General features: G+C 40.4%; 1 protein-coding gene across 3 annotated transcripts in view; it reads left to right on the top strand.

Annotated features, from left to right (window-relative positions):
• Positions 1–22,766, top strand: part of ANO6 (anoctamin 6) — a 187,901-nt gene that overhangs the window by 126,270 nt on the left and 38,865 nt on the right. For all 3 annotated transcript variants that reach the window (XM_070410386.1, XM_070410387.1, XM_070410388.1), the window contains 7 exons: positions 6,662–6,727; positions 7,869–8,156; positions 8,370–8,483; positions 10,484–10,599; positions 14,330–14,464; positions 17,946–18,051; positions 22,171–22,231. In XM_070410386.1, coding sequence (XP_070266487.1) covers positions 6,662–6,727; positions 7,869–8,156; positions 8,370–8,483; positions 10,484–10,599; positions 14,330–14,464; positions 17,946–18,051; positions 22,171–22,231 — 886 coding nt within the window. The remainder of the gene's footprint in view (positions 1–6,661; positions 6,728–7,868; positions 8,157–8,369; positions 8,484–10,483; positions 10,600–14,329; positions 14,465–17,945; positions 18,052–22,170; positions 22,232–22,766) is intronic.

The following is a 22,766-nucleotide window of genomic DNA, read 5'->3' as shown; positions in this document are numbered from 1 at the left end:
CAAATCTTGCTTTTTATTTCCAAAATGAGAAGTTTTCTTGGACCCAATCCTTAAAAACAAACAAACAAAGAGGACAGTCAAATTATGAAAAGGGAAGTCTGAGTATCCCATTTCATCTCACAAAGATGTGGAGAAGAGAAAACCCTTTCCCTGATTGGTCCTTCTGAGGTCGGCCTTAGGTTTGAATGAAGAAGCTGTCCTTTGCCCTGGTTCCCAAAGTCACCTGTGTCTCACTTTTTAAAGAGTCATCTGTAAAAGTAAAGGATCTGGAAAAATCAACTATACTGAATGTTCATAAAAACAGGCTTGAGGGGAATAAATAAAAAAGAGCTGCCTGGATGCACAGAAAAGGTGTGTCCTGGAAAGCAGTGTTTCTTAAACTCATCTGATGATAAGCATCATTTCCTTTGCTTATTAAAACTGGATTATTTAAGGCCGGTGCTTTCTCTACTGAGGTAGAATCTCCAGGAGAGGGGCCAGGGACCTGCTGCTTAAGCAGTGCTTCACGTTGTTTGTATAAGAAGGTAACTTTGGAAAACACTGTCCTAAAACGTTTATAGTAATCTCAGCAGTGGAAGGTAGTTGATTTTTTTTTCATTCTCGGACCATTTGTTTCCTAAGTTACCATTTATGTATGTATTTTTGTAATTATGCCAAACGTGTTCATTTAAAGAGAAAAGTTGGACGTGAATATAATCTAAATATCCACTTCCGTTTTCTGCACATCACGTGGGCTGTTCGTGTCCTCTGGTGAATACGTGTTACCCACTTGAGTAGATCCCCCATCAGATCAGTCCACTCACACTTAAGGATTTGTCACCAATACATGCCTTTAAATTAAGTCCCAATTAAATACGTTATTCTGCTTACTGAACCTTCTTGAACACATGATATATATATATAACTAATAAATAGCACTTAGAGTAATTAGCAGTAATTTTTGCACAAATTAAGTACCTTTGACTTTTTTCTCATCCATCTTTGTAGGCTTAATAGAGATTGGCAAGTTGAAAAATACAGTGACAGCACCATCAGTACTTTGCCTTAAAAAACTATAAGAATATTTGAAATTAATCTATACATAATATTTCATTAATCCCAACTGATTTGTGCTTTGTTATCATCACAGTGTATTCAGTAAATTTTACTTATTAGACATTACAACCCCTGCTTTTTATGCTGAAAAAGCTGGGTGACATTAAAAAAAATGGTAGGTTGGTGTTTACAATCAGTGCTATTACTATCTATTCACAGGCAAGGCTTTCCCAACAATGACTTTATTAAGCCAAATGAGATGTGTAATCGAAGGTGCTTGGGGACGGAAAGCTGCCTTAATTAAGCCAGTCTGTCCTTTGTGATTTTGATTGCTTTATTCTGTATTTCTCTGACAGCTTTAATAACCTCTCAAAAGAGGTATGAATAAAATATCAGTTTCTGGAGTGAGATGGGTACTCTTGTCCTCTTTTACTTTGAGTCCCTAGTACAGTCCACCAACAGTGATAGAATCACATGTATCTTTTTGTGATGCATGTAGCTCCTCAAAAATGTTAGTCACTTTGGCTTTACTAGAAGTAGGTGAAGGAAGAGAGGGAGGGAGGGAAGGAAGATAGATTGATGATTGATAGATAGATAGATCCATTGATCCCGGTTGCAATGCCGATAAATTTGCTCCGCTAGAGAAAGAAAAATTTACAGCATCATTTAATGTACAATAGGGCTTTTCTCAGAGCCAGTGAGTCTAGTTTAATCATTTTGTGCTGCCAAATACAGATCATAGACTGTAGAACATAGTTTAGGTTCTTATAACTAAGGTTTTCCAACAAGGCACACAGATCATTCTTAGTGAAAGATTATGTGGCCTCAGATATTCATTTACTCAACAAATATTCATTGAGCAATGGCTATTTTTAACGTGGAAGACAACTCTAACCTAATTTTTTTTAAATGTCAAGAACACTGTTACTTATCCAAGTGTAAATTGTACAGAGAAGTAAAGATGATGAGTTCATATTCAACAGACCTAATCAGTCTTTTCTTAAGTAAGCACTCTTTTCCTGATATGCGCCTGTTTGACAAATACAGCACATATGCTCATTTACTGTAGCTACCTGACAAACCAAGAAAACTGGTTTGATCAATTTTTTAAATATTCCACTAGTTCTTTGTGAATTGCTTTACTAAAGGAAAATAAGAGCTGTTGGCCCTTGGAGAAAGAAAACAAAGATACCGGAGGGGACCCTGAGGCAGGTGTCTGCTTTCTTTCTCTAAGGCAGCTGTTCTCAACCTGTGGGTCGAGACCCCTTTGGGGGTCGAATGACCCTTTCACAGTGGTCGCCTAAGACCATCGGAAAACACATATATAATTACATATTGTTTACAGTAGCAAAATTACAGTTATGAAGTAGCAATGAAAATAATTTTATGGTTGGGGGTCACCACAACACGAGGAACTGTATTAAAGGGTTGCGGCATTAGGAAGGTTGAGAACCACTGCTCTAAGGGCACTTCTTCTGCCTCCTTAACTTCTTTCCTGAGTCCATGCAGCCCAGCTGGCTCACTTCTTTTGCCTGTGACTTTCTAAAGGGTCAAAGCAGCCACGGCTAGGTTCACTCCTGTTGCTATGACCTTACCTCTTCTATCTTAAGCCCGCTGTTTTGCTTCACTGTCCCCAGCTTTTAACAAACATACTCTACAAATCACCTGGACTCCTATTGTGAAATCTTCTCTGCACAGAAGTCAAGAATTGGGCCATCAACATAACTATTTTACTAAAGCAACAACAAGGTGATATATTAACATGTTTAAGCAAATTAAAATGTCCTATCCTTGACTCAGCTGTTTAAGCATTCATAGTTGGTGGTAAAAGAGAGGGCATTATCAACCAACTTCAAGATCTGCCAGTTATCTTTAGAGAAATCAGGAGTTCTTTGTAAAGAACCAGATAAAAACTAAACGTGGTAAATTAGTGCAGCCTTTCTGAAGGGCAGTATGGCGCTACATATTAAATAACTTAAAACGGCATACATTCTTGGATTAATAATTCTGCTTCTAGGGCTTTATCCTGAGGAAGTAATAATGGGTGCACAAGATTATTCTACTAGAATTTTCATAGAAGTGAAAAATTTGAAACAACCTACATATCCAACAATTTGAGATTGGCTAATAAGTAAAAAGTCCATCTATCTGAGAGAATGTCATGCCATTAAAATGAGATGGAAAGGAAGTATATCTAATTTTTCTGCATCTGTGATATTCACATGTGCTATATATTCTTATCAGTATCCCTTAATACCCACATAAAGAGGGCAAAAGAGAGGAGATCTAAAGATGTGTTTATGTCCTTTGGAGAATGAAAAGGCTGTACAGCCATCACATAGCAAAGAAGACAGTCCAAGAACCAGGTGGTAAGGAAGAGTCGAGAAGAGGGAGGGTTGAGTGAGTCCGCATTAAGATCCGTTTCCTGGAGTTCTAGCAAAGTGGTATCATTGGTGATGATGTCATTGGGTACACAGTATGGAGGCCAGGTGGGAATTAACCTATTTTTGGTCTGGGAGTTAGGTGGAGTCTGAGGACACCTTGAAAGTTTGGAACAGCTCCCTGGTGGAGGAGAAGAGGCTAGGGAGGAGATGACTGAGCATCATGGTGGGCTTTTATGGGATCTGTGGATTTCTAATAAGGCAGTTCACATTGTTATGTGAGGGGTTTTTTTATGAACACTCAATTGTTAACATACCCATTAAGCCACTGAAGAAGCCACTCTGGCTGATTTGTCTACGCTTCTAACTAGAAGGACATTTGTCTGCCAGAGCGAACGTCCTTGGGTCTGCACTTCACATCCTAATTGAAATTATTCCTGACTGATGTCGAGGATACAGAGGACAGTCACGGGTCCTGCGCCTGACCTGATAGGGAGGCAGTGTGGGTGTCTTCTTGCACAGGCTCAGGGTGAGTCATCTCCTCGGAAGGAGAGGAAGTCAGGGTGTCCCGTCTTCTCAGTACACCTGCCACCTTCACTGGACAGATTTGGGTTTGAGGCTGACAAGTGTTCCACAGTCCGTGGCTTCTCTGTCAGTATTCTCACTGGCAATGACAGAAATGAGCTCAAATTTAAGCAGGCAGGGAGTTTATCAGTGCATGTTAGAGAGCTCACGGGTTCTGAAGGGTCGGGCAGACAAGCCTGGAGACTAGGCAGCCAGAAACAGTGCCCCAAATCCCACTGCAGAGCCAGGATGGGAGAGAGAGTGTGGCCAGGCCAGAGCGATGGCTGGCACCACTGCCGTCTCTGGAACTGGCATTTGCTCTCCCGACCTACCGCCCCACAGTGGTTTCTGCTTGGCCGACTTCTTTGCATTGCTAGCTTCTGAGGTGGTCTGATCAGCAAGGCCCCGCTCGTGTGTCAGCAACTGAGCTTCTTGGGAGACGAGGACCGGAGTGTCTGGGTTTTCATCTGCTGTCGTGGATGTGGGCTCCGGCAGGAGCTGAAATGTCAGGTGGCCATAGAGAATGACAGCTGTCCGTTGCAGTGGCGTGACACACACGCATAAATGTTTTAGTCCCTCTGCATTGGGAGACTGGCCACTGGACAGTTTCTCTGTAGTTCTTCTATGGCAGACTACTTTAAATTCTTTGAATCTCTTAGGATGCTCTCAGAAAATGTTTGTAGAATGAATTAATAAGTGTCGTTGAGTATGTTCTTTCAACAAATACGTTTTGGGCATATACTCTGTGCCAACTATGCTGAACATTCTCCGAGGGATCAAAAAATGCATTTACGCAATAGCAAAGACAGAAACAGGAGCGGGGAGTGGCTCCCATGCAAGAATCAAACTAAGAGAATTAGGATCCAGGGTGGAGAAACACTGCCTCAGTATGAAGCAGGATGAGTCTGAATCCGCTTCTCAAGTTGAGGTTGGGGATATGGCGGATCCGGGGTAGAGGGGGCTGAAAAACCTGGCAGGGAGAATCGCAGAGATGGCGGGGTGGGAGGGAGGCAGAGGGGACAGTCGCTTGCTGGAAAAGCTGCACTCCAAGCTCTCATTCATCTGACAGGGCATTTCTGGGCAAGTTGTTTATTTATGTTTAAGGGAGCTGCAGTACTGGCTGTTTTTTCTCTGAGTGACTATTGTATGTTCAAATTGTAACAGGCAATTAAATCTGTTACATTTGCAAAGCTCTGGTACAGTGTCTGGCATGGTGTAGGTACTAGATAGCCATTTGTTAAATACATAAAAGTAAGGCAATGTTCTGTTTCTGATAATTGCATAAAATGTTAGGGGTTCCCCCTTGGACTCACATTTAGCCAAATGCCAGGTGTGTTCTTTTCACCTTTGACCGTCAGTCTTTTTCCTACAGCATCTGCATTACATTCATTCAGTGCTGCACGTTCGAGGCGCTGTCCGGGTGTGCGTGCACACAGCAGCTCTGCCCGTTCACAGCGGCAAACCATGAATGTGCTCCCTGGGCACAGCGGCCTGACCGCCAGCCCCTGGGGTTACCTCAGCCTGGCTCAGCGATTCTTCTCTATCTTAGCAGCTAAAGTTAAAAAAATAAAATTTAATGTAGATTTTTCAGTTTCCTCCAGTGGGAGACTTGGTCCAATTTACCTCCTGTGATTACTAGAGATGGAAATCCTAGTTTAGGTGGTTTAAATCATAGGATCCTCACGAGAACCTCAGAAGGAAACTAGCAAGGTGTTCTCCATTCTACAGATGAGAACAATGAGGCAAAGGGAGTTTGTTTCCTGCTGAGAGTCAGAGAGCTGAATTGGAACACAGTCTGTTTTCAGAGCTTGTGTGCTTCACCCCTGTGTCCACTCATTTTTCTCCTTTTGATAACGCAGTATAATGCCTCATCATCAAAAGTGTTCTCCTAAAAGGTCTCTACCTTCACACACTTCCCTTACAACTCAGGACACAGTTTGGTAAAACCCTAGCCAGATATGGAATTCAGTGTCAGTAAACACAGTGCTATGTTCTGTGTCTTTTCAAATGGCCACATTATATGGATGAATATTACCAATTAATTAGTTCCCTGTTTTTGTAGACTTCGATATTTTTATAGCTTCAAAAACATTTTGGTCTTGCAGAGAGAAAAATTCCTTTGTTTTGCCAAAGTTTTCTGTGTTTTATTGAATTTGGTCAAGGCACGCAGAGATGAAATACATATGTCTAAAATGGAGCCATTTGAATGTTCGGTATGGAAATAAAATTTTAAAAATATTAGAATATCAGATCTGGGCTATAACTGGTAAATGACATCAGCGAATAGTATTAAAAAAGAAAAAAACAAACTTTATTTTTGTGCAAAACCTCTGATAAGCCAAAAAAAAGTCCTTGGAATTGTGCCCAAGTTAGAGATTGTTATGTACATTTAATGGCTGAAAATCCCTGGGGACAGCCAAGGGCTTTCCAGAATGCTGAGAGAATAACCCAAGTGCACTCCACGGCAAACTCTCTGGGGAACCCAACACCCACAGGTCACCACAGCCCGAGCAGCTCCTTTGCTTCTGTGCCATTTTAAGCAAACGTCTCTGCATCAGGTTCAGACTGGTTTGTTGTTCATATTTTCTTTAAATAAAACAACAACAACAACAAACCAGCACCTTTCTTTCTGGCCTTGGTAAAACTAAAGGCCTAACATATTTTCTGATTTCTTTTGACAGAGAAAAAGACGAGCATATGAATCTAATCTCATCCATGATGGCCTGCAGCTAGAAGCAACCAGATCGGTAAGTGGCAGTCCCTTTCCAACCCGCAGCTGACCCTGGCTCTTGGGAACCTGCATGTCACTTGGAATGCTGGAATGGTGTTTGAAACAACCCCAGCCACGCCTTACTTGTAGGCTGGGAGGGGAGTCGGTCATAATCCGCAGTATAAAATGTATGGTTCTGATCGAAGCCAGCAATAAATGAGTGGAACAATGAATACAGGTATAAGTGATGGTTTTCTTGTTTTAAGAATCTTTTTAAAGATTTTTTTTATGCCGAAACCGGTTTGGCTCAGTGGATAGAGCGTCGGCCTGCGGACTGAAGGGTCCCAGGTTCGATTCCGGTCAAGGGCATGTACCTTGATTGCGGGCACATCCCAGTAGGGGGTGTGCAGGAGGCAGCTGATCGATGTTTCTCTCTCATCGATGTTTCTAACTCTCTATCTCTCTCCCTTCCTCTCTGTAAAAAATCAATAAAATATATATTTTTTTTTAAAAAGATTTTTTTTTTTATTATACAAGTGATAGTATTTTTTTAAAAAAGTATAGGAATAGTAAAAAAAAAATCATTTGTATCGTAATTATTTATAAATAACCTTGTAGTTCTTCTAAACTTTTTGCTCAAATATATACATTTTTCTCTTCCAAAAAGAAAAATTATTATATCACAGGGATTAAATTCACTTTTTTTTCCTTTAATATATAGTAAATGCATTTCTATATCAATAAACATCCTTTATAATGACCACATAACATGATATTGAACAGATATATAGTAAATTAAACAGTCCTAGGTTTAAGAAATTTAAAAATTGTTATTACAATAACATTGCAATGAATATTCTGGTGTTTTTATTTTTATTCACTAACTTGGATGGAGTGATGGGCAAATTAACAAGTTAATTTTTCTTCATTTAAAATATTAGGAATTTTATGAAAGAACTATGATAAGAATTTTAATTACTTTCTCAGTAATTCAAACAAGAAATTACCTTTAAGGCAAAAAGTTTACAGTGGTTTGCAAATCCACTTTGTAGTGTATCTTCACTTATACTAATGTCTGTGTGTGTATGTTCATGTACACATGTGTTCTAACTATCAGCAACATAAGAAAAATCTATGTGTTTGGTTTTCTAGATTGTGTTTTTATTCTTCCAATATAGGTTTTGGACGACAAGCTGGTATTTGTAAAGATCCATGCCCCGTGGGAGGTGTTATGTACATATGCGGAGCTAATGCACATCAAATTGCCTCTGAAGCCCAACGATCTGAAAACCCGCTCTTCAGCCTTCGACAATTTCAACTGGCTTGGCAAAGTCCTCCAAGTGGATGAAAGTATCATCAAGCCAGAGCAAGAATTTTTCACTGCCCCCTTTGAGAGGAGCCGGATGAATGATTTTTATATTCGTGACAAAGATACCTTCTTTAACCCAGCCACCAGAAGCCGCATTGTACGTCTAAGCCAGATTTACTTGCTGTCTTGGGGTGATTTGCATCCTGCTGTTGAATAATTAGTGGTTTGGTTGGTTGGCTTAGCTTTGTGTTTAGAAACTGCTACACACTAAAGAGAAGAGAACTCTGCCTACAGATTCCCATTATGACAGTAAACAGTGATTGGTTAGTTACACTATATAAACCACACACTCTGCTTTGAATCTTTTTAGGTTTACTTCATCCTCTCTCGAATCAAGTATCAAGTAAGCGACAACGTTAAGAAGTTTGGAATTAACAAACTTGTGAGCTCTGGGATCTACAAGGCAGCTTTCCCTCTCCATGATGTAAGTCAAATAGCAAAAATGAAATAAAATACCTAATGCATACTTCAGTGTTAGCAGGGAAGGGCTAATCTTCTTGACCTTACTTAAGTTTCTTTCTCAGTAAAATGAAGATAATACATGGAAAGATTACAAGCATGTCCAGGACAGGAACTGGGTTGCATTGTTCACTGCTAAGTCCTAGGTATAGAGAGGGCCCTCAGGTTAAATGAGTGAGTGGATGATGAGTGAACGAAGGAATGAATGAACAAGCAAGCAGTAGCTCTCCCATAGTTAATGTGATAAGCATTATAGGTTAGTAGTTAAGAGTATGGGCTCTGGGGCCATGCCTGCTCCACCATTTTCTAGCTGGATGACCTTGTGCAAGTCATTTAGTCTCTCCTTTCCTCAATTTCTTCATCAATAAAATGGAAATAATAATAGTATCTACCCCAGAGTTGTTTGTGAGGATTAGTCCATGTCAAATGTTAGAACAGTTCCTGGCATATAATAAATACTATATGTGTATTAGCTATTTTCATAATTACTGACAGATGTTATCAACCAGAAAAGTACTAGTTCTTTGTAAGCAAAAACACATGTTAGAACTTTTCATTTATCATTTTCTGTAACATGGGTTTTTTTCTCCTCTGAAATACCATTCCACGCTGTGCCCTGGAATACCACGGGCTTTTAGAAAGGCCTCTGTCAGGGTTCTTGTCATAATGGCATACGGCAAAGTGTTGACATTTTTTAAGGACTACGTTCTGAGATGATAGCAGCTCCTCAAATACAATAGCACTTCTCTAGCTGATAGCATCTCACACAAAATGAAATTTTTTAAATGTGACTGCTCAGACGCTTGGCGATTTCATAAATGCAAGGATATTATATCTAAGCTCCTCAAATAACTTATGCTACTGAAATAAATGAAATACTATATTATATGGTACTATTACTTTGTTGCATTCACCATCAAGTTATCTGAATCTCTATGACCAAAGAAAGCAAACACTGAGATTGATCATTGCTGCTGTGCAGTACATGTATTTGTGGATGAGGACAGCATTGAAATGCACCCTATAAGGTAATGAGACTAGGACCCATGCATACATGGAGAACAGAGAGAAGGGCAGAGAAGCAGATGCTGAGCTTCCTGGCTAAAGAACCCAACACAGCAGTCCAACCATGCGTTTTATATGTGTGCCCCAGCAAGATTAACAATTATAGCATGACATCAACTTGGGGGACACTTGCAGAGAGCTCTCATGAATATAACCTGCGATGCCAGCGGTCTCTAGTATTCATTTAGCAACTGACCATGCCCAGGTTTTTTTCCTTTGAAGCTTCTTGACATTGCAAAGGGGCCTTATCCAGGCTCAGGAATGATCTCAGATGGTATTTGGAAGGGAGGTGGGTGGAGGTCAGGGTAATAATCTAGTTACAGGAGGAAGGAAAGCCAGTCAGGTGGAAAGAAGAGTGACTGAATTTGAGCAGAGGCAGGAAGTTCTGTTTCTTGAATAAGCTAAGTGTATATAAGCTTCTTTATACACTTAGCTTCTTTGTTATTTGCATTCTACATGTCACTGAATAACTGTTGAATTGGGAAAAAAGAAGTCTGGGTTTTAGTAAAGATCCTGCCACTCACCAGCCAAGGGCCTGGGTGTCTGAGGAGTGGGCTGGGCTCCCAGGTATCCCCCCAGTGTGGGAGCTTTGGCACTTGAGTGCCCCAGTTTTCAGTTGTTTATGCCTGACCCACTTGTAGGACTTTAGCATCCCCGAAGTTCCCACCAAGTGCCTGATGTGTCCCCCAGGATGGTAATAACCAAGCATTTCTTGCCACCCACATTGGCAAATGGCCCTCAGGGGGTTAGAATCACTAAAAATTGCATGGTATTTTCATCCACTTTAGCAAATAAGGGCCCCTTATTCACAAATGACAGAAGTATTGGCACCACATTTAATAAACACATCTGTGAACACATGGTGATTGCGATGCTCACTTACTTGGTTTTGTTTCCCAGTGCAACTTCAGCTATCCGTCCGAGGACTTCACCTGCCCCAATGAACGGTACCTTCTGTACAGGGAATGGGCTCATCCTCGAAGCATATACAAAAAACAGCCCTTGGATCTCATCAGGTAAGGCAGTGATTTTCAACCAGTGTGTCGCAACACTTTTTAACATGCATTGCCTGACTATTTAGCGGGCGGCACTGACCTCTTTTACATTAGATTGTCAAATTAAAAAATAATGATAGCCAACAGAACAATAGCCATCCATTGTGAATGCCCTGTCTTAAACTATAAATACATAGCTCATATAATAGATTTGCTTCTTATTGGTCACGTTGCATAATAAGGTTGTGTCTGGTTAGCTAATTCTTGGAACCAGAAATCCTTCTATACAGGTACAGCCTCTGATTTTTTTACAAGGTAGATAATCACTATTATCGGAGAAATGTGTGAATTCTTTCTCTGTTGCTAGTGGGAGTGGTGTTCTTGGGGTACCGCTGGAATAAGCATTTCTGGAGCCCCCACAGGAGGGTGAGATGTGGTATTACATCCTTGGGTTTTAAAGTCCCATTTCCCTTAATCGAGTCCTGGAAAATGTGCAGCTGGGGATTCAGTAGAGCTAAAAGCAAAGCCAGTGTCCAGAGTTTCCATTCCAGCAGCGAGCTGGGTCTGATTTAGCATCAGGCTAGTTGCAGTCCATTAGTCCATTGTGTGGGGGGTCCACATGGCCCATGGCAAACGCAGGGGCGTGAGAGTCCCACAAGCCAGGAGTTAAGAGTGCAAGAGAGCGAACTTCTTTGTTTAGAACCTTTTCTCCGCCAAAGGCCATTTGGATATTTATAACTTCATTCTCGGGCCATACAGAATTATCAGCTTAAAAGTTAGCCTGCTATATTTGGTCAGACATTTAATTAACTCACCCTTAATGCCTTGGCAGGGCCAGCCCTAATGATTTTGAGGGCCCTGTATGGACGGCAGGTCGGACGTTCCCCACCCTGGTTACGGAGATTAACTATCTTAAATCTTCACGGGCTTGCAGTGGCCAAGGCTACTCTGGCCAATGACCTGTTCCCAGGTGTAACTGACAGATAAGTACCTTCCCTATGTCACCCAGACTTTACTGGACATGCATCTAAACTGCAGCTTCCTGCCAAAGCTGCACAAGTGGCACGCCTTTGCTCCTTTCCTGTTATTCATAGCTAGGTTAAATTACAATGGTATCAGTTACTACTATTATTTTCTTTTTGATCACTGAGCTAACATGCTGTGGACTCAGGGTTGCCCTTATGGCATCAAAGTGTGACAATACTCAGAGTACCACCACCCAGGCAAGTTCACCTGGAACGCTGAGCTTTGTTGTGCAGAGCCTTTATTAAGGCTTCATTACATAGGCATGCTTGGTTGAGTCATCACCACATGACTCAATCTCCAGCCCCTTTCTCTCCCCAGAGGTTGGACCAATCACGTGGCTCAAAGCCCCAACCCTCTAATCACATAGTTGGTGTTTCTGGGATGGCCCGCCCTCTTCCTGAGTCAGATCATTAGCACACACTCTTTAGGGGTTCACCATGAATAGTAAAGACACTCCTTTTTCCAGAAGCTTATGTCGCTTGGAAAGCCTGCTGGAAAGAGATAGATAAAACCAAACAAACAAATAAAAATAAGCAAACAAAAAATAAACAAAATGTGTGGTTGAAATGAAGAAAATAACAGTGATGAGATAGGGAGTGGGGTAGGGAGAAGTGGGCAAGAAAGTTATCTCTAAGTAAGTGGCGTGTGAGCTGATACCAGATGGTAAAAAGGAGCCAGGACTTGAAGAAATAGAAGTCTTTCCAGGAATAGGGGCGACTTGTATGGTGGCCCTGAGGCACAAACACATTTGTCCAGTTTGAGGACATATCAAAGACCAGTGTTAGCCGAAACCGGTTTGGCTCAGTGGATAGAGTGTCGGCCTGCGGACTGAAGGGTCCCAGGTTCGATTCCGGTCAAGGGCATGTACCTTGATTGTGGGCACATCCCCAGTAGGAGATGTGCGGGAGGCAGGTGATCGATGTTTCTCTCTCATTGATGTTTCTAACTCTCTATCTCTCTCCCTTCCTCTCTGTAAAAAATCAATAAAGTATATTAAAAAAAAAAAAAAAAAAAGACCAGTGTTAATGAGAAAGAGAATGATCAGACACCAGTTCAGCAGGGCAGCAGGGGCACGGAAAGGAGTTTAGACCAAGTGCTGTTGTGATATTTTAAGCATTCAAGTCATTTTATCTTGTTCACATTTTGCAAAAAGAGTGAGGGGACTACAAGAGGCACAAGAAGCAGGGAGACCAGAGAGCAGGCTGATGGAGTGGACCAGGTGAGAGATAGTGGGAACAAATTTGGAACGTATTTTAGGAGCAGAGTTAACAGGGCTTGGTTATAGTTGGATATTGAGGGTGAGGAGTCACGGTGTCCCCAAGGTGGCCTGGAGCCAACTACCTGTTCTTTCTACAGTATCTCAAAGCTCCATGCACTTGCCCACCTATTGGGGGGAAACCTCTTAGCCTTACATGTAAGAGTTTTAAATCGGGCATTTTCTAGGATGGATGGTTGATAGGAATATATTATAGAAAACCCAACAGTCAAGAGCTCAAAACATCTCAAAGCCATCCCCAGGCTTTCTCTCCCGGGTGCTGTCCTGAGCCTGCTGTTTGCCTGCTATGCATGTGTGTGTGCCAGACAGCAACGCCCCAGTCACTTGAAAATGGATAATCTGTTCTCCTGATTGCACACTGGTCTCACCCCTTCCTTTTCCCCATGGGTGTGACCTACACCTGCCCTATAACTAGCCAGCTGTTCTCACAGTTGCTCTGTGAGCCCCGGTCCAGCCCATGGAGGTTCCTATCTGAAATCTCCCAGATATCCAGGTTCTCTGAGCTAAGTCCCCACTAGGTAAACTCAGGGAGCTCGTGCCAGCTCCATGCTGAGCCAGAAATATCCTAGAGGCCTCAGAGTTAAGTAAATCTTCAGCTTCTACCCACCAATACTGAGACAAGTGAATCAGTCTAGAGAAGTATCAGCAGCAGCAACCATCACCTACACAGTCATTTCGTTATTTTCTCCTTATCCCTAAGCCTTTCTTTCCTGCCTGATTGTATTTGTCTCCCTTTCAGGAACAATCTCCCATTGCCCAGTCTCTCTTCCCGTCTTGCCTACCTGGCCTCTTCCATTTTACCCCAGAGCACACCACTGATCAGTTTTAAAATCTTAGAAAAAAACTGAAGTGCTAGGTGGAAGGAATACAGGGTGGTGGCTTCCTCAATCGTATCCATCCTGTCCTCTCCCACTCTCACAATGTGTTCTATAAATATTTTGATCAGAGACACATTCCACTACTAACTATTTATAGTATATACAATACATAAATGTAATGTATTAATTGTGGTTTATATGACATTTGCTCCAAGGAAGTTCCCTGGGTAAGTGAAAGCAGGTAACTGTGAGTGGGTTGTTCGTGTTCATTTGTTTCATGCAGATTAAGAATCATCTTTCGGAGAATGTGTCAAATGTGCTGCTCTTTACAAAGAATGATGGTGCTATCTCTCCCTGCTCCATACGCAGCGTTTTTCCTTCCTTTGTTCTGTTCTAATTTACTTTGCTTTCACAGGTTAACCAGGGATCAAGTACTTCCATGAAATGTAAAGTTCTTTTGGGTTTACAGTGGAATTTGGGGTCTGCTGTGAGCCTGAGTATGTTTTAAGTGTGAATTGAGTCTGATGTTTAAGCTCAAAGGCTTCTCTTTTTAAAATAGGAAATTAATATTCGGGTAAAGCTGCAGAGTGATTATTTGTATCTTCTAAAAATATTTTCTGTCTTTGTTCAGGAAATATTATGGAGAGAAGATCGGAATCTATTTTGCTTGGCTGGGCTATTACACGCAGATGCTCCTCCTGGCAGCAATAGTGGGTGTGGCTTGCTTTCTCTACGGATATCTGAATCGAAATAACTGCACTTGGAGGTAACCCTATTTATTCTTTGTTAGCGCGCTGAAGGTTGATGAGACATAAAATTATTTTCAGGGTCTTAGACATTTTTCGTAAAAGAGGACTCATCGAAAAAAGTTACTGCTTTGGATGATACACCTTTTTTTGTTCGAGTCTAATAAGTGGAGTGGAAAATTTTTTCTTAGATCATGCAGCCCAGTCTCTGGCAGGAATATTATCCTCAGGAAACACTTCAATATTTTCAGACAATGCTTTGTTTGCAAAGGAAAAGAGGGATGTAGGGAGGATCATCCTTGAACTTCTGGCCTCCAGAGGAATGCTTTGCTTAGCCCTACAGATGTGGCCAAGAGCAGCTCTGATCTCTTTAGAGTCTCAGTGGCGAAACTGGAAAAATTGGTGTTTTTTAGAAATGATTTCTTATACATGCCGAAAATCTTAAGTAAACAATACTTTTTTTTTTACTTTTTAAAAACTAGCCCTTACAAAATTAGGGGAAAGAATAAGAGATAAAGAATGAGTTTGTGCTTGATGTTGGAATGCAGATACCAGCTGCACTGTCTGAAAAGAAATAGGTGAGAGCCTGAACACTGCATCGTACCATCGCTATTCTGAATTGTGTTGTTATGCCTCTGCTTTTGGTGGTCTCAACCTTCAGCACACATGCAACACGAAACCAAGTATTTTCCTTTGACCTTCTGGCCTCTATCCAGATGTGACAGCCAGGTCGAAATATCTGGACACCAGCTATGAGCAGACCAAATTTTTCTAGCTTGGGGCATACCAGGCTGGCTCCCCAGGCAGACAGCTTACAGGGCAGCCCTGACATGTAGGCATCATGATCTGTCCTGTTTAACAGGGTTCTGAGCGTTCTGTACCCATGGGGCTCCTTAGCCAGAAAGCTGCAGGTGGTCTTTGAAGTCCTCACTTCCCATCACTGAAAAAGTTTAGGGCCGAGGGCTGAATGTTGGTTCTTTTTACCTACATTTGTCTTTAGCCTCTCCATTGTTTTGTATATACTTCCAGCCAAGAAAAAAAAAAAAAAAGGCATCTCAAAAATTATACTTTCAAAGTGATAAGTTACATTTTTATAAAGTTCTTGAATGGTGCTTGTAGACTGTATTCTTACAGAGATTTAGCTGTTTTTCCTTAAATAAACACCCACTAGGTTGCTGTAAGTTTTTGTTTAATTTCCAGAGCTCTGCAGAGGTTAATTTTGATTAATTTTGCCATTGTTCTCTTACTTACGTAGAAGAATAGATTTTCCAAGATTTTTTAAATTTTATTTTATTATTTTATTTTTTTATAATCCTCACCTGAGGATATTTTTCCATTGATTTTTAGGGAGAGTGGAAGAGAGAGGGAAAGACAGAGAAACATGAATGTGAGAGAAACAAATCAATTGGTTGCCTCCTGCATGAGCCCTGGCCGAACCGGGGAGGAGCCTTCAACCAAGGTACCTGTCCTTGACCAGAATTAAACCCAGGACCCTTTGGTCCACAGGCCGATCCTCTATCTACTGTGCCAAACTGGCTAGGGCAACTTTCCAAGATCTTTACTCAGATACTCTATATGATTCTCATATCCATTTGTTTGTAACTGACTTATGTGTAAGACCAACAAGCTACCCAACTCCAGTCCTATTCACATAAAAGTCCCTCTGAATGGTTTCTAGAGGGAGCAGTCTGCATCCTGTTGTTACTTTGTTGTGTTTTTCTTATTAATTTATAGTAGTTCTTTAAATACTCTGGTGAGTTATCCTATGTCATTTTTTTAAAAAAAATTTTTTTTATTGATTTCAGAGAGGAAGTGAGAGAGAGAGAGAGAGAGAGAGAGAGAGAGAGAATCAATGATGAGAGATAGAATCATTGATTGTCTGCCTCCTGCATGCCCCACACTGGGGATGGAGACCACAGAGTATGTGCCCTGACTGGGAATCCAACGGTGACCTCTAGTTCACAGATTGACACTCACCCACTGAGCCACACCAGCCGGGCAGTCCTTTGTCATTTTTATGTGTTACAAAACTTCTACCAGTTTGTAGTTAATTCTTTTTTTCTCTCTCTTCCCTTTATGGTATATTTTGGTGAAGGTCTTGCCTTTGAAAGATTTTGAATTTATCAATATTTTTCTTTATGATTTATACCTTTTGGTTTCTTATTTATGGAATCTGTCCTTACCCCCTAGGTCAGTGATGGTGAACCTTTTGAGCTCGGCGTGTCAGCATTTTGAAAAACCCTAGCTTAACTCTGGTGCCCTGTCACATATAAAAATTTTTTGATATTTGTAACCATAGTAAAACAAAGACTTACATTTTTGATATTTTATATATTTAAATGCCATTTAACAAAGAAAAATCAACCAAAAAAATGAGGTGACACGCGTGTCATAGGTTCGCCATCACTGCCCTAGGTTATCTAAATATTCTCTTTTTCCTTTTTTTATAGTAAGTTAGTGCTGTTGCATTCACATTTTCCACCTGGAATTGATTTGTACGAGATAAGATTTGGGAGTTGAATTTCATGGTTTCCCATATGGATATTTCATTGCAGCAACCCCATTTGTGAAATGTCAGTTCTCACCTTACTGATTTGATGGGCTCGCCCTCTCTTAGTCAGTTTTTGTATCTGCAGATGTCTCTTGTCTCCTGAACTCTTTCTTTTGTTCTCTAGGTCAGTTTTTCTTAACCTATGCCAAAAGCATCTTGTTGTTTTTTAGTGTGTCTTAAATCTTCTGAGCCCTTTGGTCTTGTAATTGAATTTATAGCGCAAATGGAGAAATGACATCTTTAAATATTGATTCTTCCAAATTATGAACATCATCATGTTTCCACTTATATATAGGATTCACTATATGTATTTCACTCTTTCAGGACAGTTTTATAATTTTCTCCATATAAATCTTATACATCTTGAGTTAGACTTATCCTTTGGTTCTTTATATTTTTTAAGCTATTGAAAGATGCTATTTTAAAAACTAATTTCTAATTGCTACAGGTCCGTGGGGACACAGTTCTTTTTGCGACCCTCGGTATATTTTGTGTATTAATATTGTGTCCCACAAATTTATTAAACGCACTTATTCTCATAATTTGTCTGGGGTTCTGTTAAGTTATTTATATTGACAATTGTGTAATCTATTAGCAATAGCAGTTTTTTTCCCTTCCTTACCAATTCTCCTATTATTCTTTTTTTACTTAACATGCTGTCATGACCTCCACTGAGAAGAAGTGGTGATGGAAGGACCCATCGCTTTGTTTCAGATCTAAAGGAAATACTTTCAGCATTTTATCATTAAACATAATGTTTGTATAGGCTTTAGGTAGCAAGCCTTTATCAATTAGGTTAATGAAGTTCATTTCCATTCCTAGTTTTATAAGAATTTAGTTTTGTCTTATTTTCTTATATGAATAGATGTTGGATTTTATCATTCTACTAGAAAGGCAGTTCTATTCATTAAATTTTTAAAATTAAATTAAAATTTTTCTCTTTTCTCTAGCAAAGAAGTTTGTGATCCTAATATTGGTGGCACCATCATAATGTGTCCTCAGTGTGATAGGCTTTGTCCATTCTGGAAGCTCAATATTACTTGCGAGTCCTCACAGGTAATTTTTATTATTCCAAACATTTCCAAGTAATGAATGAAAGATAATTTTTTCCTCTAATAATTTTAGTAAAACATGGAAATTATATTTTTTTCCTCGGTGGAATTCGGAAAGATAATTTTGAACTAACCCTTCATTCTGAAAGGTAGATACAAAACATGTGTTTATTCCTCTTTTGCAAATAATAAGTTTATTCTTTTACAAATAATAAGTTGAGATTAAAAGTCTTATTTAAAATCTCCTGGAGGATCAGGGAGGAACTGTGGGGTTGAAACTGTTTGAGTATTTCAGATAATCAAAGCAGAAATCTCAGACTCGGCTTATTTCATGAATGCTTTCCATTACAGTTACTATTATAAGTATTTTCCTTAATTCAAATGAATGAAAACTGTGTTTGGATTTTTAAAGACTTTGATGGTCATATTTCAACTATCTGAAAATATGCATGAAAAAGGTTTTGTATATAAATGACAACAGATACTCACTTTGTCTCAAAACGTTCCCACAAAACACATCTGGTTCCCTGGCTAACGGCAGATGATCTTGAGCTGTAAGGCTCCTCAACTCCAGGACGTTTAGGGCAACAGTGAGCCTGGAGGGAGCTTATTAAATGGCATGGCCCCCTTAGGGAGAAAGCAGGTCAGCTTGCTTTGGAGAGTTTTCCTGACAACTTGGACGTATTACCACTGAAGCGATGCCACTTTATATTGTATACTTTGCAAAGTCTTGTACTTACCACTTATGGCACCCCCAACAACCCTATGAGAGGCAGGACAGGCATTATCTCCACTTTACAGAGTAAAACACAGAGGAGCTGAGAGATTAGATAGATTGCTCGAGGTCACCCACCTGTGAACTGACAAAGCGGGAAACTGACAGTGAATCTGCATTCCTTGCCATCAGTGTGTTCCTCCCCAGCTGACAGTAGTACCAGGCACTTCACTCTCAAATTGAGCTCTGTGTTTGAAAAATCGTTCCACCACGTAATTAAGATGATTGCAGGGTATCGTCAACGCATGGATTTTTATGCTTAATTTATGAATTAGAATAGATTTCATTGCCCACCCTGCAAATCAACACAAATTCTAGCCCACAAATATCTGCCATAGATGACACAAAGTAAAAAATTTGAAGCTGGTGAAAGCGAAGCTGCCTCCCAGTGAAGTTAACGCATAAAGGTCAGGAGTTAGTGTGTAACCCCAGGCGCTGGATTTAAGACAGATGCCAACAGGAATACCAGAGGCACATTGCAACTGCAAATTCCATTTTCTTGAAGAAATTCTCTTTCACACACTCCACCCCCATTTCTTTTCTCATTTCTTCTGACCCATTTTAAACACATGACTTTCAAATATGTCTCTGTGCACATATTTTTTTCCTTGTTTTGGAAAAAAACGAGTCATTCTACTCCAGTTTCCTGAATGGTCCCTTGAGCCTTGTCAGAGTGATTTACAAAGGGAAGGAAATATATAAAAAAAGGAATGAAAAATAAGTTTAAAAAAGAGTTTTTTTATGCTTTTCCTTTTGTTGGTTAATTCAATTATTTCTTTTTAAATAATTTTTTATTGAATTAGAGAGAGAGGAGGAGGAGGGGGAGAAACAGAAACATCTCTTTGTTGCTGTACTTATTTATGCATTCATTGGTTGCTTTTTTTGTATGTGTCCTGACCGGGGATTGAACCCACAACCTTGGCGTATCAGGACAATGCTCTAATCAACTGAGCTACCAGGCCAGGGCCTCTATTCAATTATTTCTTTATACATTTCTTTATATATTTATTTCTACTTTTCTTTTGGAAAGAGGTAGAGTATTCACTAACTGACATGTATGCTAAAAGGGTTAACAGACTACAAATATAAATATGCATATAGAATCAGGATCAGGGAAAGGAAACAGTTATAAAAATAATCAGGATTAATATTGTTTTTGTGATTGAGCATTGAGTAAAGTCCTTAGCTTTTGACTGGCAAGATAAAAGAGAGACATGGAAAATTATAATATTTTGTTCTAAGAAATACATTAAGCTATAAAATTTTGATTTTGTTCTTTTGTAGGAAGAAAGCATAACAAATGGTCATTTTTCTAGATTCTGATGGGTTCTTCTTTTAAAATTGGCATGCCTGTATGCGTAGCTCTCTTCTTTCCTGCTCCATGTGACTGAAGCAGTGTGCTCACGGGGCTGCCCTTCACACAGCTGGCTTTCCCCCTCTGTGCCATCCTGCCAAGCAAGCTAAGCCAGTCTTCTCACCAGGAAAGCCCCTTGCTTACCTTCTCTCCTGCTTCCTGCTCCCATGTCACTATGGGCCACCTAGAGCAGAGAGGCCAGCCATCTCATTTCCTCTCTTGGGTCCTTCACTTTTACTCATGTGGCAAAAATGGTAACTTGATCCAAGCCACCTAATTACCTGTCATAGGCATGCAAGGCGCATCCCTTGTCTTGAACCAGGCAACTGGTGCAGTCTTGGCATCGGCAATAAACCTGCTTTTTCTTGCTGCTCCTCATTCTTTTCTCTCGCACTGATAGATGTGCTTCCATTGGGTTTTTAGCATAGTAGGACAAAGAGTTCACAGGGTTTTCTTCTTTATAGTGTGGATGGAGCAGAGATGTCAGGGTAAGCAGGGAGGTATCAGATAGAAAGAGGCTTGCACTGATTCCTAAAAGAGAAGACTTAGCATTGGGCAGACTTGTCAATAATGGTGTGATAACTCACAGAATGGTTTTTCATGAGACTTTTCTTACAATTTTCAGTAAGAGATAAGGGCTAACATTCAGAGACAACTTGGAGAAGATGGTTCTGTAAGAGTCAGAGCTTTAGCTATTTGAAATGTGTGGTGAATGGAACCCCAGGTCTAGAGGAACAGGTGGAGAGCTTTGTTCTGAGGGCCTTCTCTCACGGGTTCATTGTCTCCCTTGCGTGGGAGTGTTTGAGAGGAATAATAGATGGCAGCAGCTTGGGATTGTGCTTTTTGATCAGGGTCTGTATGGATGATTGAAGGGCATCTGCTTGGGAAATGGATGTCTGAGTAGAGGGTTAGGTGGATAATCTTTTATGAAAATAACATAACTAATGTTTTAACACTGATGAAAGTTGACCTACTTTACATCAATAGAAAGGGCAACCCAACAAGTTACCTAAAGCAAAGATGAGTTTTCCTCAGAAGCAGCTTGGAATGTTCTTTAGCGTTTGAAAATCTTGCTTTTTAAATTTTTTTTTTTGTTTTCTTTTTAACCTAGAACTTCTTTTTCTACCCTGTTGTCTTTACTTTTATTTTTATCTATCCTGAAGTTGATATTATATATGTTTGCCACTATTTCCATTAACCTTACAGATATTTTTAGGAGCTGTAAAAAGAGCTCACTCGTGAAAAATGAGTAACTAACGGAACGATTTTCCAGGAATTTATAGAGGGAGATAGGCTATTTATATAGTAGCAAAAAGATGAAGCGTAGCAGAACTTGTGAATAGAGCCTTCTGTGTGCAGGTGTGTCCTTTATTCATTCATGGTCATTGTACCCTTTGTAATGTCAGCAAAAGCCCCTGCACATCCTATTCTACTGGAAGCCTCTGTCAATGGTGGTAGAAAGGCCGTCACTGGGTGTGAGGAAGCAGAGCTCTTCTGGGGGAGGGCCATCTCAGAATAGCCCAGCTTTGTACTTCTCTTATCAAGAAAAGCAGGAATTCAGGAACCTATCCTCTGACCAGGGCGGGATGATGATAAGATGCAAATCCTAATCTAAAAGTTGCATGGAGTTCATTGTATTCTTGGGACCATACTACTTCCTCAAATTCTTTTTATGACAGCTCATAGATGAGGCCATTATTCAGAAGTCTGAGAGGCTTTAAACAGAGTGGAGTCTTAGCAGCTATCCTATTTCTTGATCATGAGATGGAAAGATTCCATCGCAAAATACACTTGTAAACACAGCAAGGGCTGTTTGCTTCCAAAAGAATGAGAAACCCCATCTATAAGGATTCAGTACAGATCATGATTGTTAAACACGGTGTCAGCTTTAAAAAGAAATTCAGACTGTATACACACACAAAGCATTGGATATTTGATGAATTCTAATAAGTGGAGAACAGGATTAATGTATATGTCATTATTGTATTTTCCAGAAATTGTGCATCTTTGACAGTTTTGGAACCCTAGTCTTTGCAGTATTTATGGGGGTCTGGGGTAAGTTTTCTTTTTTGTTTTTTCAGTTTACTTTGCCTCTTAAAAAACAACAACAACAACAAAAAACACCTAAGATCACACAAATGCCCAACTTAATAGCATTATGCAGTTTTGTACAGGCTATCAAAGTAACCCACTTTTAGGACCTTGGGTGGCCCAAGCTTCAGCTCCCCTACAGCTCTATTTAGAACTCTTTAAGGCCATTGTATCAGTTACTGCATAAGGGACTGCCTCAAAATGTAGTCGCTTAAAACACACTTTTATAATCCTCATCATCCTCTGGGTCAGCTAGGGGGTTCCTCAGCCGTGGGCTGGCTCAGCTGACCGAGCTGGCAGCTCCCCTGGGCTAGTCTGGCAGTCACCAAGCCGAATGGTTCGTGGGGCTCAGCTGGGCCAGCTCATTTGCTCCATGCTGTCCCTCATCCTCCACTGGGCGTTCCCAGGGTCTTCCCATGGTAGTTGTAGGGTTCCAAAAAGAGGCAAGAGAGGACAAGCCTTAATGCATATGTATTTTAAGCCTATGGTTGCATCAAGT

The sequence above is a fragment of the Myotis yumanensis genome, unplaced genomic scaffold (genome assembly GCF_028538775.1).
Source record: "Myotis yumanensis isolate MYYU_CA2020_CCGP unplaced genomic scaffold, mMyoYum1.0.hap1 SCAF_3, whole genome shotgun sequence".
NCBI lineage: Eukaryota > Metazoa > Chordata > Mammalia > Chiroptera > Vespertilionidae > Myotis > Myotis yumanensis.
Note: the sequence above shows the minus strand (reverse complement) of the source record. Positions and strands in the feature narration are given on the sequence as shown.